The 14,215-nt window shown below is 51.5% G+C and overlaps 8 protein-coding genes across 8 annotated transcripts; 4 read left to right on the top strand and 4 right to left on the bottom strand.

Moving 5' to 3' along the window:
• Nucleotides 1-308: 308 nt before the first annotated feature.
• On the top strand, nucleotides 309-1,564 carry BO86DRAFT_335691 (uncharacterized protein). Its single transcript, XM_025668885.1, has one exon. It carries the CDS (start codon nucleotides 788-790, stop codon nucleotides 1,262-1,264), a length of 477 nt encoding a protein of 158 aa, XP_025529281.1. The 5' UTR covers nucleotides 309-787; the 3' UTR covers nucleotides 1,265-1,564.
• On the bottom strand, nucleotides 1,445-3,294 carry BO86DRAFT_387985 (putative endoplasmic reticulum DnaJ domain protein Erj5). Its single transcript, XM_025671741.1, has 3 exons — nucleotides 3,023-3,294; nucleotides 2,890-2,955; nucleotides 1,445-2,816 (listed from the first exon to the last, which is right to left on the bottom strand). The coding sequence occupies exons 1-3, from the start codon at nucleotides 3,093-3,095 to the stop codon at nucleotides 1,756-1,758; spliced, it is 1,200 nt and encodes a 399-aa protein (XP_025529280.1). The 5' UTR covers nucleotides 3,096-3,294; the 3' UTR covers nucleotides 1,445-1,755.
• A 1,324-nt stretch (nucleotides 3,295-4,618) lies between these two features.
• BO86DRAFT_309408 (putative COPII vesicles protein Yip3) lies at nucleotides 4,619-5,143 on the top strand (the record flags this gene model as incomplete). The annotated part of the gene is made up of 1 exon (XM_025667813.1): nucleotides 4,619-5,143. The coding sequence occupies one exon, from the start codon at nucleotides 4,619-4,621 to the stop codon at nucleotides 5,141-5,143; it is 525 nt and encodes a 174-aa protein (XP_025529279.1).
• On the top strand, nucleotides 4,835-6,423 carry BO86DRAFT_48994 (uncharacterized protein). Its single transcript, XM_025677425.1, has one exon. It carries the CDS (start codon nucleotides 5,170-5,172, stop codon nucleotides 6,361-6,363), a length of 1,194 nt encoding a protein of 397 aa, XP_025529278.1. The 5' UTR covers nucleotides 4,835-5,169; the 3' UTR covers nucleotides 6,364-6,423.
• Nucleotides 6,423-6,801, bottom strand: BO86DRAFT_48943 (uncharacterized protein). Its single transcript, XM_025677424.1, has one exon. The coding sequence runs from the start codon at nucleotides 6,723-6,725 to the stop codon at nucleotides 6,483-6,485; it is 243 nt and encodes an 80-aa protein (XP_025529277.1). The 5' UTR covers nucleotides 6,726-6,801; the 3' UTR covers nucleotides 6,423-6,482.
• A 113-nt stretch (nucleotides 6,802-6,914) lies between these two features.
• On the top strand, nucleotides 6,915-8,838 carry BO86DRAFT_387983 (Frag1/DRAM/Sfk1 family protein). The gene is made up of 5 exons (XM_025671740.1): nucleotides 6,915-7,390; nucleotides 7,462-7,543; nucleotides 7,653-7,922; nucleotides 8,055-8,260; nucleotides 8,330-8,838. Exons 1-5 carry the CDS (start codon nucleotides 7,336-7,338, stop codon nucleotides 8,551-8,553), a joined length of 837 nt encoding a protein of 278 aa, XP_025529276.1. The 5' UTR covers nucleotides 6,915-7,335; the 3' UTR covers nucleotides 8,554-8,838.
• A 28-nt stretch (nucleotides 8,839-8,866) lies between these two features.
• On the bottom strand, nucleotides 8,867-10,685 carry ptyA (putative tyrosine/serine protein phosphatase). The gene is made up of 5 exons (XM_025674357.1): nucleotides 10,425-10,685; nucleotides 10,332-10,368; nucleotides 10,113-10,192; nucleotides 9,753-10,022; nucleotides 8,867-9,516 (listed from the first exon to the last, which is right to left on the bottom strand). Exons 1-5 carry the CDS (start codon nucleotides 10,541-10,543, stop codon nucleotides 8,958-8,960), a joined length of 1,065 nt encoding a protein of 354 aa, XP_025529275.1. The 5' UTR covers nucleotides 10,544-10,685; the 3' UTR covers nucleotides 8,867-8,957.
• A 185-nt stretch (nucleotides 10,686-10,870) lies between these two features.
• Nucleotides 10,871-14,073, bottom strand: BO86DRAFT_387980 (uncharacterized protein). The gene is made up of 4 exons (XM_025671739.1): nucleotides 13,713-14,073; nucleotides 13,506-13,589; nucleotides 12,137-13,435; nucleotides 10,871-12,079 (listed from the first exon to the last, which is right to left on the bottom strand). Exons 1-4 carry the CDS (start codon nucleotides 13,789-13,791, stop codon nucleotides 11,127-11,129), a joined length of 2,415 nt encoding a protein of 804 aa, XP_025529274.1. The 5' UTR covers nucleotides 13,792-14,073; the 3' UTR covers nucleotides 10,871-11,126.
• Nucleotides 14,074-14,215: the final 142 nt, after the last annotated feature.

Here is a 14,215-nt window from a genome sequence, read left to right as displayed (position 1 = left end):
GCCGTTAGAGTGCCTGAGCTTCTTGTGTAAGGCAGCGAGAGCTGAGCCGGCTTATCTCTCAGAGGCACTTACTAATATTACGGTAAAGACGACTGACTTACTCCTTGTACGTTTTGTCAGGTACTGTACAGTACATATTCATGATACTTACTATCTAGGTAGTACGGAGTACCGTACCAGGCACGGACGGGAATGCCCACGGCCACGGGGAGCCCAGCCCCTGACGGATTTGCCCGTCTCTTGACTCTTGAGCAGTGCAGTGTTTCTACCAGGTTTATAAACTTCTTCAATTTACACCAAAGTCATATGTACTTGTATCTTAGCAACATTCTATTGCTCCACTTGGATTGAACATGACAATATTCCTTCTCAAGGCATCCTACGCATACCTAAATCCCAGTCTTGGCTATGCTGACAAGATCAGCTCCATAATCGCGACCACGATTGCTTAGAATTTAATACTAGTAGAGTACACTCGTGCATCTGCAGCAGACTAGTCCCAATTGACTCGGCGACTGCTCTGTGCGCCTCCCGCCCTCTTGTCGATCCGATCTCAGAAAGATCTCAGAAAGAACACATTCCTGTCCTAGAGGGCACTACGTCCCTCTCGCTGATTGATTGTTCTCGTCTTTCATCCTATCTATACCTGGCAACCCATCACGCCCTCCCCCTTATCAACAACCGTCATATTTTATTACACAGTCTGCGCGATCAAAGAGCACAGTCACCTCTTCAAGGCTCCATTGGCTGCTGGCAAGTCCCCATTGCTGAGTGGAAATCATCAACAATGGGCTGGTTTGATGGAAAATCCCCGACCTCCTCGTCATCTCACAGGCATCACTCTCGTCGACGCTCCTCTCCTTCCCGACGTTCTACTTACTCGTCCTACAATGCCCGCCATTCCGCACCGTCAATTTTCAGCCTGGGCAGTGGTGTCAATCGTGCAGGACGATCCAGCCCATCGGTGTTCTCCTCCTCCTCATCACGACGCGCACGGCCCAGGGAAGGCTTTGTCGCACGGATAGTTCACATCATCCAGCGCATCTTTCGCGATGCCTGGAAATATGCACGCGAGCACCCTATCAAGGTCCTGACGCTGCTCGTGATTCCACTTCTGACAACTGGCGTCCTGCAAAGGCTATTGGGCATGATCGGTATTCGTTTGCCAAAGAACCTCCTAGGAGCATCGACGCTGCGACCTGGCGGGGCCGGCCTATCAGACAATATCAGCGGAGTGTTCAACATTGCCAAAATGTTCATATAGCTCCTAGACTCGAGCCTCTGCCTTTTCCGATACGACGCCAAACTGTTGATGGGACCTAACGTGTATACTCTACTCACCACTGCGCTTTCGCCGAATTTGCGATGAGCTTTGGACATCTAGAGACGACTAAATATGACTACGAAGATGATGACCATAAATCGATCGAAATTTGCAATCACGGGTTGTTTGCGTGTAACTTTTGACAGTTTTCTTGGTAATGACTGCAATCATACGATCGCCGTTATAATCACATACTGCTTATTCTTGTGCAATGCTCTATAAAGAGAATGCTTTTGAACCACTTACTAGGAACATGACTATAGTTGTAGATTTCCAGAACGTTGTACTCGTATACAAACAGCCGGAGTTGGATGATAAGTATACAATTCATTGGCGCATCTATTCAATGTCTGACAAGGTCGCAGCCGGATGAACAATGCAAGCAAGAATGTTGGGCTTTGATTCATTCCCTCAAATTTTGATTCAAGAAATCAAGACTTTTGTGTGCGCTTCGCCCTCCGCCTGGATGCGCCCTTGTTGGAAGTTGTAGCGGAGCTAATCACATCCTCAACTGCATCTTGCGCTGTCTCGGCCATCTCCTCGCGCTCATCTATATCGCTACCCTCGGCGTCGGATGAGCCAAGCACTCGGCCGAGGGTTTTGTGGTAGACCCAGCCGGGCATCCGGAACACCATTGTATCGCGGAAGGTTGGGCGTGGAATTTCGTCGACGTCGAGGAGGAACTCTTGGCGTTCTCCATCTTCCGTCTCGTCCTCCAGGAACACATGGCCGACCGAATCCACGATGAGAACTTTTCCATTTTCCGCGATGACACGTTTCCTTTCGCCGGTGGGCTCCATAGCCTCATTGGTAGGCGTTGCCGTCCCCGAGCTGCGACCGTTGGTTCGACCAGCACTTTTCTTGCCCTCTTTGCGGTTTTCTCTCTCCATCATGCGCTTCTGGCGTCGGTTCATTGGCACGGCACTGGGCTCAGGTTCCGGAGTTGGCGTGGTTGATTCGGCAGCGACACCGCCATTCAGTCCAGGGATACCTCGGACACCCGACTCGTCGCCCCATGCAGCTCTGCGGGCTTGACGAATGTACCGATCAACGAATTCCCGCTGACGCTTCCAGCTCAGCACGAGTGCGGCATAGTGGGCACCGCCCCCAAAGACCAGAAACAGCCCGACCAGGACGGAGCCCAAGCCTGGGCGAAAGCGTGAGTAGTAGTATCCGGTACCCTTCCACTTCGGAAAACCATTCTTCAGGAAGTGGTCATAACGCTCCCGAGAAGCTCCACGCAGAATGTTGGCAACGGTGTTCAGACGGGCCGCGCGATCGTGGGCTTCTTTGACGGCCGCGTCGATCTCACGTTTCGAGGGGCCCTTGTTAACATGGACACCTGCCTTGTTGGTCTTGGCCCGTGACTTGTCCTTAGAGCTGTTGGCGATGAAGGATCGTCTTACTTTGTCAGGGTGGAGGAGCTTTGACTTCTGACGGTAGGCTTTAGTCAACTCGTCTTGGTTGGCATTCGGTTTCACGCCCAAGACGTCTACACAAGTATTAGATTCGTCAATCAACACTGATGGCGTAGGAGACAAGGGAAAACAATGCGGAGGGCGTACCGTAGAATGTCACATTGGCGCCTTCTTTAGAGATGACTTCTTCACGAAGCTGGAAGATTTCGTGGTCTAAGGTGACGTCAATGTTAACAGGGAACAATAGGTTGAGTTGTATATATACGATTGGAGAATTTACCTTCTTTGGTCCAAGCCGCAGACAGGACAAACAGAGCAGCGAAGAATAGCAGACGGAGTGAGAAGGGCTTCATGATGGGAAACTAGGGCGGTCATTACCGCTATGCCCGGTTCAAGAATACTTGCTTGTAGGAATCCGAGCGAGATGAGATTAAGAAGATTGAAAATTTGCTTCAATGGCTTATCTGTCATCTACTCTCGCTGCTCCTGTACTGTACATGTGTATGTATGTATGTACAGTACAGTACGTGCAGTAGTACATTTATAACCTGCCATGCATCACACCGCCTAGACTGTTTCTTGTAGTAAGTCAATGTTACACAGCAAAGGAAGTGCAGGACATCTTCCACCTCCGACTCAAATGTAGGTTCGGCGTCTTCTACTCTGCTAAGAAAGAGCGTAGTCAAGTTAGCTTACTACGTATGAAGAGGTATGCACCAGGTTTTTTTCTTACCACTATAAGAGAACAATTCGCTTATATGCGCGACGTGGACCAATAAAGGTTAGAATTGAACCACTTTTGACCTGTCAGATAGAAAATAGGTAAAATCCCTGACGATGTACGATACTGTACTGCACTGTAATTCCCTTCGGACCACACGTAATGAAGCGAGCTGCAACAAGAAAAGTGTGATTGATGTGTGAGTATACCGTACTCCAGTTTACATATGTGCTGTGCATAATGGCCAGGGTTCTCCGATTTCTAGAGGCTGGGCTCTGAGGGGAAAAGAAGGAGGAAGAGGAGGAATTAAACGGCTTAAATTGAGTCTCAGTCCCTTCTTTTCCCTTCGATACCTTACTCAACTTTGGATCCTCTTTGTCTCCAAAGGTTCCCAGCTTCAGGCAACGGAACGGCTACTGTACGTTATCGGTGCCTGGACGGAAAAAGAACACGCTGCTTACCAGGGACTGAAGGCGGAGGCGAAGACCAAAAAGACGGTCAAAGTGAAAAGAGGGAAGAAAGAAAGAACAAAAGACAGGATGATTAATTGCCCTTGGCCAGCTTAGCATGTCAACAAGACATTTGCAGTGCCCCCCACTGCGCAGCCGCATCCAGCATCTCTCTTCTCTCTATTTCTATTATTAGAGCATCCACTGCCTTCTGTCTGTCTTCCAACGTTCTTCTTCAATTGTTTTCGTGCTCTTCCCTAGCAAGTTACTTCCTGACTTCACTTTGTCCTCCAATTTGGATTTCTTGGCTTCTTTTCGGCCGCTTTGGGAAGCAGTGATTGCTTTGATGGTACTGAGGTTATTGTGGTCTGTGTCTATGCTTGGCTTTCCGCACGCCGGTGGTGACCGAAAAGGACTGGGCTTGGGCGTTTGGGCCAACTAAGCCATTTCAATTCGTTCAGTTGCGGAAACTCTTTCTGTCCACTACGTACACCACGGCTTGCTCCGACTTCTCGCCATTTCCCCCTTTTTCTCTCTCTTGATCGTCTGTCTACCTCATTGCATTCGTATTGACCAAAGCAATTCATCTTTCATCCTTATTGCCCACATCATCTTTGTGCTGCCTCTATTCTTCTACCCAACCTCGGTTTGTGTTTACTACTCCTTCCTTTTCACATCGTCTCCGCCATCCACTGGACTTTACAACATGAGTCCCCTCCAGTTTCCTATTGATGCGATCACCTCGCGATTCGGTGACCGCTTTAACAGTGTTCGCTCCCAATCCTTCAGCACGCGCTTTGCCAATCTCCGTCCTGTTTCCGAATTCCTGGATGTCAAGCGTATCTCAAAGCCCGCCAACTTCGGCGAGGTTCAGAGCCGAGTGAACTACAACTTGTCTTATTTCTCGAGCAATTATGCTGCCGTCTTTGTGATGCTCAGCATTTACAGCTTGCTGACCAACCCGGTCCTGCTCTTTGTTATCATCTTCGTGACAGGTGGTCTTTACGGAATCGGCAAGCTCCAGGGCCGAGACCTCGATTTGGGCGTTGCCCGCTTCAACACCTCCCAGCTGTACACTGGGCTACTGCTTGTCGCGGTTCCCCTAGGATTCTGGGCCTCACCCATTGCTACGGTGCTCTGGTTGATCGGAGCCACCGGCGTGGCCGTCTTTGGCCATGCCGCTTTCATGGATAAACCAATCGAGAATGCTTTTTCCGAGGAGGCGGTCTAGGTGGTCGGCCGCGAACTCCTTACGGTATGCCCCGATGGGGAAGACCACCGCGGGCACGAGTGGGGAGACAAACCAGGAGACGTGCGGCTCCGTGGGTGGATGGGAGCTTAAGGGTTGAGGAGCTTGACAGCGAGGAGGACGATATATACAGTCGCCAAGATATGCGCATATCGCAGGCAAGGCAGGCAGCGAATCGGGAGATCGCTGGAGGATCGATGCGACGGAGGCGAATGGTAGAGTATGACGCGGTCTACGAAGACGAAATGGCATCTGTCGATGAGATGGACTACGACCTACAGGATAGCATGGACAGCACGGTGGCTTATGCAGTGCAGTTAGCCATGAAGGACAAGGAGGAGCGACTAGTAGATCAGGCTCTCGACCGGATACGACGCGCGCAGGTGCAGGGCCAGAAGAACGTGCGTTTATCGAAACGGGAGCTAGAGGCGATCGAACGCATGCGGACCGGATCGAGAAGCGGAACCGAGCAAGAACCCCGTGCCAGCGCTTTGGAAGGGACGTCCTTTGACAATCGATACTTGAATCCTCCTGAAAGTTCCAGCCACCGAGCTACAGGGGAAGCACCTCGTGGTGGTCCCTATGTGTCATCCTCCCCCAGAAAGCACAGCGTGCCGTCTTCCCTTGCAGAAAACAACAGTGCCTATGCCTTTTGGGCGCGTACTTCGGCTGCTTCTCTCGACCCCGAAGCCTCACCCCGATCGCCATCTTCTCGCCCAGAGTCCAGTCATACGCCCCCTCGATCTCCACTTCAGCCAGCTTACTCACTGGAGCGTTTACCATCAGTACCTCTTGTTCACAATCCTGGATCTATGCGGAGACCGGCCTTCACGCGCCCTCTTCACGACGAGACCCAATGGAGACCCTCCCATCGGCCCCCTCATCCTATAGATTCCCCGCCGTACCCGCTAGAACCTCGACGCGATTCGGTCGCCCATTCAGGAAAGACATCGATAACTGGCTATCGGAACATTTTTGACGATCGTCTTAATAGCGCACGGAGTGCGACTATGGGGCAAGGGCGGCCGGGGAGGGTGACGGAGAAATACCCCCGAGAGGATGGAGGAAATCGAAGCAGTGGATTGGAGGACAGTACTGATGAAGTGCATATGATAGACGTGTTGGAGCGGAGAGTGCCGCTTGGCATGCCAACGCGGGTGCCAGTTGGGCGCGGAAGTTATCATCGCGGCAGTCGTCCTTGAAGTCCCGTACGCTTGTGCCTGTAACCTATGAAGCGCGTCCTGTAGATTTGTTTAGATTAGAGTGTCCTTTAGCTATTCGACTCAATCAATTGTCATTGTCACCGTGCGATGCGAAGATCCTAGCAGGGGCGTAGATACGGGGGGAGGTAACTTATCTGGCGAGATGGATCGAACAAGGAAGAGAATATGGAATAGGAATAAATATATATATATATATATGTATTATCTGTGCGTAAGTATAGTAATTGAGCCAGCTGCCTTGAGATGTAGTCAGGGATCGCAAGAAAGGAAAGGAAAAGAGATAGAGAAAAGAAACAGAAAAAGAAGAAAAGACTTGCTAAGCTTGAGCTAAGCTTGAACATGGGAAGATTTGGCAGAGGGGGAAAAGGAAACTTGCGACGATGACGTCGACGAAGCCTGCGGGGAGTGATGATGAAGACGACGACGACGATGATGATGTTAATGCTGGGATGTTACTAGCCGACTAAGTAACCTAAAAGGTACGAGTAATGCTCGGTGGGTCTCTCTTCCTCCTCGTCGTCGTCATGGATCTCTTTCCTGCCTGAGCAATTAATTATTGATAATCACCTCCTGTCCCTACCCTCCTCCCTTCCTCCCCTCCCCTCCTCTCCTCTTCTCCCTCAATCTTCATCATCTTCTCATGTTTGCTCGTTCCACAATTACCTCCCCTAATTTAACTCATCACTCAGCGCCCAGTCCTGAGGTTCAAGCTTGGTACTGCATCGGCAGGCTTAAGCCACTTCCGCCCCTTCCGTGCCAGCCGATTGCTTGAACGCTTGAACGCTTGAACCCTCCGAAGGTGTACGTACTGTACTAATTTCCAGTACTTGTACTACACCATCATTAAACCGGTCGCAAGCTGTTGTTCCTCGTAGAAAACGAACCACCGTTTCGTACAAGGCTTCATACTGCGCATCGATCGCGGCGCAAGTCTTTGGTACATACCTGACCATGTGGATCATCTCATTTTGGGTCTTTCCGGTCATTTCAGCATGCACCTGGGTTGGTACGCAGCTCATAATTTTCTCACCACAACTTCCCAGGCACGATTGCTAACCAATTGATTGCTCAATCCAGCCATGCTAATTGCCATGTTGGCAACATGGGCTCGAGAAGGGAGCCCTATATACGCCAGTATGGAAACCGGTCAAACAATCGCGTGAGTCTATACCCTGTGTCCGTCGTCAAGACAAGCCACGCGAGCATCGATCTCCAGTTCCCAGCCCCAAGTCCACCAACTAACGTCCCTCTCTCTGGCCATCTTCTAGCTATATCTCCGACATTGGGGCTCAGGGTCTCAAGCCCCTTTTCATTGCAGGGAGCTGCGTGACTGTCGCCTTTCTCGACCTCTCCTTTCTCTCCGAACGATGGCTTCGTCACGCAGGGCAGCTGGTACCCAATAAGGGTCTGTTCGATAAAAGCTGTGCGATTGCCTCCATCTGCTTCTCGATCGCCGGTGCGTTGGGTTTGATTCTGCTATCAATTTTTGATACGTTGCGGCATCCGCATATGCATGATGGATTTCTGGTGATGTTCTTGTGAGTATTATTCAACGGACCAAGCAGAGCGAAGCGAATGGCACTGTTGGAACACGGGCCCGTGAAAGAAGCGCGTGTAATGGAAAAGAAGCTAGGAAAGTTGCTAACGCATTTCGTCTTACCATTTGCCAGGGTGGGCTACCTCATCAGCGCAATCCTCATCTGCTGCGAGTACTGGCGGCTAGGGATTTTCTACCGCTCGCAGCATCGTGTCCTCCTGGCCAGTTTCATCATCAAGCTCTCCTTCGTCGTCATCGAGATTGCGCTGGCCATTGCGTTCGGCGTCCTGGGAAATAAGGGCGGGCATTATCGCAATGCCGCTGCGGTCTTGGAATGGGGTAGGTCATGTGGCCATGATCGTGCTGAACATTGAACGGGATAGCTGACAGATGGTACCTGAATTGCAGTGATCGCTTTAATTTTTACGTTCTATGTCCTGTCCTTTGTGGTTGACTTGTTGCCCTCGGTCCGCACCCGAAAGCACGTGCCGCAGGGCGAGAAGCGCATCGAGATGAGCCGGAACGGACACGCCCATGTCAGCAACAGCAGCGACCAAGGGACTGAAGAGGTGCCTGTCACCACCGACTCGGCCGGTCCCAATGCCAACTACTATCGCGGTCAACGGATTTAATCGCTCGATTTGTTCTACCTTGGAGAGTTCGATGACCTTCAGTGCACATATATATACATACACACATGTGAGATGAGACCATAATATCATGATACCCTGCGAATTCGGTTTGGATGGAATTCCTTTTTCATACTTCTTGACCCCAATTATTCTCTGTTTTCTCGTGTTTTCTCGTGTTTTCTCGTGTTTTCTCGTGTATGGTGTGATCATCTTGGATGTCATTTCTGCCTAATCTTTGCATCTAGAACACATAATGGACTTACCAGTTCTTATATAATATCAAGATTATCATTGCCATCAGATGCCATGTTTTGATTGTTGCATTGAGGTGCTTCACAATTGCGGTTTTGTAGAGAGTCGTCTATATTCCAACCTATGGGGTATTCTCTCTAACCTAGGATGTATCACGCGAGTAGATTTTTCCTGACTCGTTCCAGGGCTAGTTGGTCCACCCCCGACCGCTTCAGATATCCTTCCACGCCCCCATACTTCGTATCGAGATGCGCACAGATCTGTGCAGTAAACCCATCGGGACATTTGGTATAATCCTCTGACAGCCCTAGCATCCGGACCTCTTTCAACCGCTCCTCCACCTCGACGACTAACTCTCCCTCGGAGAGAATATAGTCGGCCCGGATGGCCTCTTGGGTTACAGCGCCCGTCAGGAGCAGGAGCAGAAGGATGATCAACCCCGTGCGATCCTTACCCTGCGTACAGTGGACGATAACAGGGTAGGGGGAGGTGGCCGACGAAGAATCCGTGCTACTGTCTGTCGTGCTAGGTTCCGAGCTAGCCTGCGTCTCACTACCGGCAAGCAACTCGAAAATCTCCCTCATCTCGCTGAAGCTACTATCGAGAGTATCGATGCCGAGCCCGATGAGGCCGCGCGGAGACATGACCTGCTGACCCACAATAATGACCGCGTCGGTCCGGTAGCCGGATGCTGCAAGCGCGATGACTTTTCTTGGGTTTGGTAAGACTGGTTAGTCTTCACTCCGCCTGGTTTGCTGCTGCTTTTGAGTCCCCCCCCCCCCCCCCGGGTCCCCCCTTTTTCTTTATGTATGACAAGCTGTTTGGGTTGTTGGAGAGTGGGCAGAACTCGTTGTGAAGTTTCTTGACTTGAAAGAGAACGAAGGGGGACCGAGACCAAGGAAGAGAGGAGGGAAGAGACGACGAGACAACGGGGGAGGAAGAATTACAGGAAGTTCCACCAATCAAGGCGCCAAAGTAGAGTTCGTTCAAACGCTCTGCCGGTGAGACTGACCATCTTACGTTGGACACGTGGGAGGTCAACGAGGTGGATGCCATCTGGGCTGGAGGAGGAGGCCGTGGGAGGGGGGGACGGGGTAGATGAGGCAGTTGCAGTGGTGGGGCTGTTGGCATCGTCGCGAGACTGACTTTTATTGCAGGAAGCACGGGCGGTCTCCAAGTCAGACAGGCGTTTCGTGGCGGCCATGTGGTGTTCGGTGCTAGGGTCCAAGGGTTTAGTTCCTGGTCACCGTGGGTCTGCCTTTCGGGGGGGAGGTTAAGTTACGCGACAGCGTGTGCTGTACACCCACCTGGATCGAAGGTCAATGATGGTGGAGATGTGGTACTCTTCAGTCAGACGACGCTTGTCACGCTCGGAGGCTTCGTCTAGCTAGATTACATAGAGAAGAGGGGGGTCTTAGTTTCCACTGAGGTGGTTTGAAGTGGTTCTCCTTGGATCGAGTAGCTGGGTCATACAGTACTCCGAAGTGAAATCTGCAAGGATAGAAAGGGATAGAGAGGTACCGTACCCTGGCACTTCGGAAGAGAACACCTTCTTTAATTACCCTGTGCAGCAGTTGTTAGCGATGCGTACGACCATCGTTGTGCTGTACAGTACATACCGTCGGCCAAGCAACTGGTTGACGGTCCGGCCAACATCCCGAAAGTTGATGATATTGTCAAATGGTCGATCAGCCGAGTCGAGGTCAATACTCGACTGGCGGAGGTGGGCTATGACCATCGCTTAGACGAGAAGAGGGAGGTATAAGTCGGAGGCTTTTCTAAACCATATATTATTATGCAACCATGCCGAGTATGGGGGATGCGGAAATGGGGAAGGATGAAGGACAAGACAGATGGGAGAGGGTCTGAGTGGATTGGAAGAATGTTGAAACCGGCGAGTTGCCGCACTTGATGGATTGTTTTCTTTGGGTTTAGTCTGAGCCTCAAGCTCTTCTTTCGCACGATCCCTACATACACATACGAATTTGACACATATCGATTTTATAGCCCTCCAGATCCATCTGATCTGACAGTAGATTGATTGTACCCAGGAATCTTTGTACCCTTTTAGAAATTAAAGCAAAAACTGCGTTATAAAAACCTAATGACAAGACACGAATACAAAAATAAAAACAGAACGAACATAAAGCAAATAAGATAAGAGTAAAATAGATTATATTAGTAACCATGAACCGTGAACCATGAAACCATGAAACCATGAAACACGAATAGTGACAGAACCAACCAATAGAGGCTGACCACAAGATAAGGTATGGGAACCAGACATAACATCCACAGGGCGGCAGACACCCGGCTTCATTCTACAATTTCTCCGAGAATCGCGACTCTCGGCCCGTGCCATCACTGGCTCGTTTCCCAGCCGAAGAGGGTAGAACCTGGCCATGTTCAGGCACACTTGCCCGTCGGTCTGCTCCCTCTACAGTATGCTTTGGAATTGCCTCCGAGCTTCTTCGGGCGACGTCATGCTTGACGGCCCCACCAGTCTTCGCCTCGGTTGAGCTTCTCGAGACCATCTTCTTGAAGCCAGACATCAATCGATTACGATTGGTCTCATCAGGCGGCAAGTCTTTGGCATTAGAAGCTTGTTGAACCGCATCCTCCTTGATACGACTAGGTTGCTCTGCACTGCCATCATCAATGGATATTGCCGTCATGGGATGGGGTTGGAGCGCCGCTTTTCGTGGTTCCTCGTCCAAGTCCCCTGCTTTGGGTGCTTCAGCCGTGGCAGGAAGCTCGGGCATCTCAGGAGAAATACCCTCTGGATGAGCGATGTCCCATGCTCTTCCTTGGCCGCCTTCAGTAGTTTGCGGTGGCTCGGATGTGCTCGAAGCCTTGATTTCTTTGGCCTCGCTTGCGCCCGATGGCTCAGCTACTTCTTCGAGTCCTGTTTCTCCTGCGACATCTGCTGTTTGTGGCACGCCAGGCTCTACTTTGGCTTCCTTCGACTCTCTGGAGCCTTCAGCCTGGTTGGAGCTTGCGCGACGTCCCATTCGACCTTTGAACCACGACCTGAACTTAGATTCTGGTTTGGTAACAGGCTCGCTAGAAGTGGGCTCGGCTACTGCACCAGCAGCAGTCGCACTGGTATCATCATTGGCGGTCGTTTGTGGTACAGATTCGGCGGATGCTTCCTCGACCACTCCTCCTGAAGCGCTAGCAGCCGTATCTTGCTCATGGTCGGAGAAGCGCTTCGATTTCCTTTTCCATAGCCAGGTCTTTTCATCTTTAGACTTGCTCTCAAGTCTCAACGAGTCTAAGCCGGGTTAGAGGCTCTGTAGCAGCGCGATCCTCCTTTCAGACAGACACTTACCTCGTAAACGTTTCTCCTCTGCTTTGGTCTCTGCCTCGCGTTCGCGATACATGGCTTCTCGACGCTGAGCTTCTTCCTGGTCCAGTCTTTGCTCCAGCTCTCTTGCGCGTTGATGCTCAGCTCGGTCAGTGATTTCGTCGAATGTGGGTTGCAGTCGAGATCGAGCCAGCGCCTCCACATCGGACATGTCCACAAAGCGCTTGGAACTAATATTCACTCGGTCAACCCCTTGGTATTGCGAGTCTGCTTCTTGCCTCTCCTGCCTTTCTAGCATGGCACGTGCTAATGCAGCCTCTTCGATCTCCTTCTGCATGGACGGGGGTGCGCGACCTGTTTCCGCATAGACCCTCATCTCCATGTTTTGGATGGTGGCATCGACGTTCTTCTTTGCCGCCTCCATCAAGAGTGCGCGGTCCTGTTCCCTTCTCTCGTCTACGGCATTAAGCTTTGATCGAAGACTGGACATTTGGTGCCTAATCTCTAATGTTCGATCGGCATCCCCACTGGAGACATCCGTGTCAATTGAGGTTCTGCGCCTGCGGGCTTGCAAGCTGGACCGGGTGGGCTGAGGCTCAAGACCATAATACTCCCGGTAGATGGCTGTCTCATCCTGCATGCTGGCCAGCTTTTCGGCCGCGCGTTTTTCGGCGGCATCTTGCAGGCTGAAGGCTTGTTGGAGGACCATGGGCTCCGCGCCAGTAGGTGAACGCTGCGATCCCGTTCGAGCATGGCCTACGTGGCCTTGCTCCTTGGCCTCTACCGCGGCATACATCTCCCGGGCCATGGACAGAGCAGCAGCTTGCATAACACTTCTCCGCTTGTGTTCCTCCCGCTCTGGAGACACTGGCGGGGAAGCGGTGTAGAGACGCGCATTGGTGTTAGCGATATGTTGGATCCGGCTTGCCTCCATGGAACTGTCAAGATCTCCGAGGGCCTCATCGGTGCTCATTCCTGCGTGAGGGAGATCCAAAGGCACCGAGTCGGCTCGCCTCCGGCTGCCGCTCAACGCACCGGTGGCGGCACGAAGCGCCTTCTCTCGATCATCTAAAGAACGCCCAGCGGTTGCATGTACTGCGACCAAGTCTTGCTTCGGATCAGAGGAAGTCGGGGAGCGCGTCGAGGGTGAACGACGGTTCCCGAAGACATAGGCGGCTGCCTTATAGCCTTCCCGGCTAGGCGAATCCGAGGTTCGCTGATGCTCAACGACCGGAATCGCGGCAGCTTCCTTTCTGGCATGGGCGAGGGCGGCGACAGCTGACGCATGGCTAAAGCCAGGGCGAGAACCGGTCGCCTTCAAGGCTAAGGTAGTGAGGTGGATGTGTTAGTGAGGAAGATGCGACCAGTTTGCAAGATCAGAGTGGTTACTCACTCAAGCGTTCTGTTTCAGCGGTGGAAGGCTCACGCACCGATAGTCTGCGCTCCGGATGGGTCACATACAGGGCAGCCGTGGCAGCTAAAAAGAGATTAGTTGTTTCATTACCACAATATCTCTGGCTATTATCATTACGAAATGCTGGGGCATAAAATCTGATGCAAGAGGAGCATTAAGCAAGGCGATCGGGGGCGCCGATCTTACCTTGACCCGCCAGACGCACGGAGCGGGAACGCGGTAGCGTAGTGGTAGTGGTAGACGTCGGTCGTTCAACAGTGGCCATGATAAGATAACGACTGTCGTAGGGAAGCCGAACACGACATTACTTGACGAGAAGTATCACCAGGGAAAGAGGAGGAGAAAGAGAGATGGAAGAGATGGAGAGAGGGAGAGAGGGAGAGAGTTTTGAGGGGAAGAGAATAGAGTTTCAAACGAAAAAAAAAGAACTCGTAAGAGAAGAAGGAAGCTCTTTCGGAAGGAGGGGGAAGAACATCATTGGTAATGACGATGATCATGGAGGATCGACTGTAACGCAGCATCAATCAGTCTTCCGAAAGTATGGAACGCACTGAGTATACGCCGGGCCCATCCGTGGATATGGAGAAGAGAAAGTGACATCAGCTTCCCGGAGCTGATGTCATCATGAAGAGTGTTACACACCTGGAGCTACAGCTAAGTTAAGTTACAGCTAACTACCTACAGCTTAC

Source organism: Aspergillus japonicus (genome assembly GCF_003184785.1).
Source record: "Aspergillus japonicus CBS 114.51 unplaced genomic scaffold BO86scaffold_14, whole genome shotgun sequence".
NCBI lineage: Eukaryota > Fungi > Ascomycota > Eurotiomycetes > Eurotiales > Aspergillaceae > Aspergillus > Aspergillus japonicus.
The sequence above is the reverse complement of the archived record's forward strand: the minus strand, read 5'-3'. Positions and strand labels throughout refer to the sequence as shown.

Bases quoted from the DNA above. Each gene is read 5' to 3' on its own strand.
- BO86DRAFT_387980 (XM_025671739.1), bottom strand. From the start codon at position 13,791: ATGGCCACTGTTGAACGACCGACGTCTACCACTACCACTACGCTACCG. The intron at 13,436-13,505 runs GTGAGTAACCAC...TCACTACCTTAG, and splicing joins CGCTGAAACAGAACGCTTGA to CCTTGAAGGCGACCGGTTCT. The intron at 12,080-12,136 runs GTAAGTGTCTGT...AACCCGGCTTAG, and splicing joins AGAGGAGAAACGTTTACGAG to ACTCGTTGAGACTTGAGAGC.
- BO86DRAFT_387985 (XM_025671741.1), bottom strand. From the start codon at position 3,095: ATGAAGCCCTTCTCACTCCGTCTGCTATTCTTCGCTGCTCTGTTTGTC. The intron at 2,956-3,022 runs GTAAATTCTCCA...ACGTCACCTTAG, and splicing joins TGCGGCTTGGACCAAAGAAG to ACCACGAAATCTTCCAGCTT. The intron at 2,817-2,889 runs GTACGCCCTCCG...ATACTTGTGTAG, and splicing joins CGCCAATGTGACATTCTACG to ACGTCTTGGGCGTGAAACCG.
- BO86DRAFT_48994 (XM_025677425.1), top strand. From the start codon at position 5,170: ATGCCCCGATGGGGAAGACCACCGCGGGCACGAGTGGGGAGACAAACC.
- BO86DRAFT_335691 (XM_025668885.1), top strand. From the start codon at position 788: ATGGGCTGGTTTGATGGAAAATCCCCGACCTCCTCGTCATCTCACAGG.
- BO86DRAFT_48943 (XM_025677424.1), bottom strand. From the start codon at position 6,725: ATGTTCAAGCTTAGCTCAAGCTTAGCAAGTCTTTTCTTCTTTTTCTGT.
- BO86DRAFT_387983 (XM_025671740.1), top strand. From the start codon at position 7,336: ATGTGGATCATCTCATTTTGGGTCTTTCCGGTCATTTCAGCATGCACC. The intron at 7,391-7,461 runs GTACGCAGCTCA...TGCTCAATCCAG, and splicing joins TTCAGCATGCACCTGGGTTG to CCATGCTAATTGCCATGTTG. The intron at 7,544-7,652 runs GTGAGTCTATAC...GCCATCTTCTAG, and splicing joins GAAACCGGTCAAACAATCGC to CTATATCTCCGACATTGGGG.
- ptyA (XM_025674357.1), bottom strand. From the start codon at position 10,543: ATGGTCATAGCCCACCTCCGCCAGTCGAGTATTGACCTCGACTCGGCT. The intron at 10,193-10,331 runs GTACGGTACCTC...TATGTAATCTAG, and splicing joins TTCTCTTCCGAAGTGCCAGG to CTAGACGAAGCCTCCGAGCG. The intron at 10,023-10,112 runs GTGGGTGTACAG...CTTGGACCCTAG, and splicing joins ATCATTGACCTTCGATCCAG to CACCGAACACCACATGGCCG.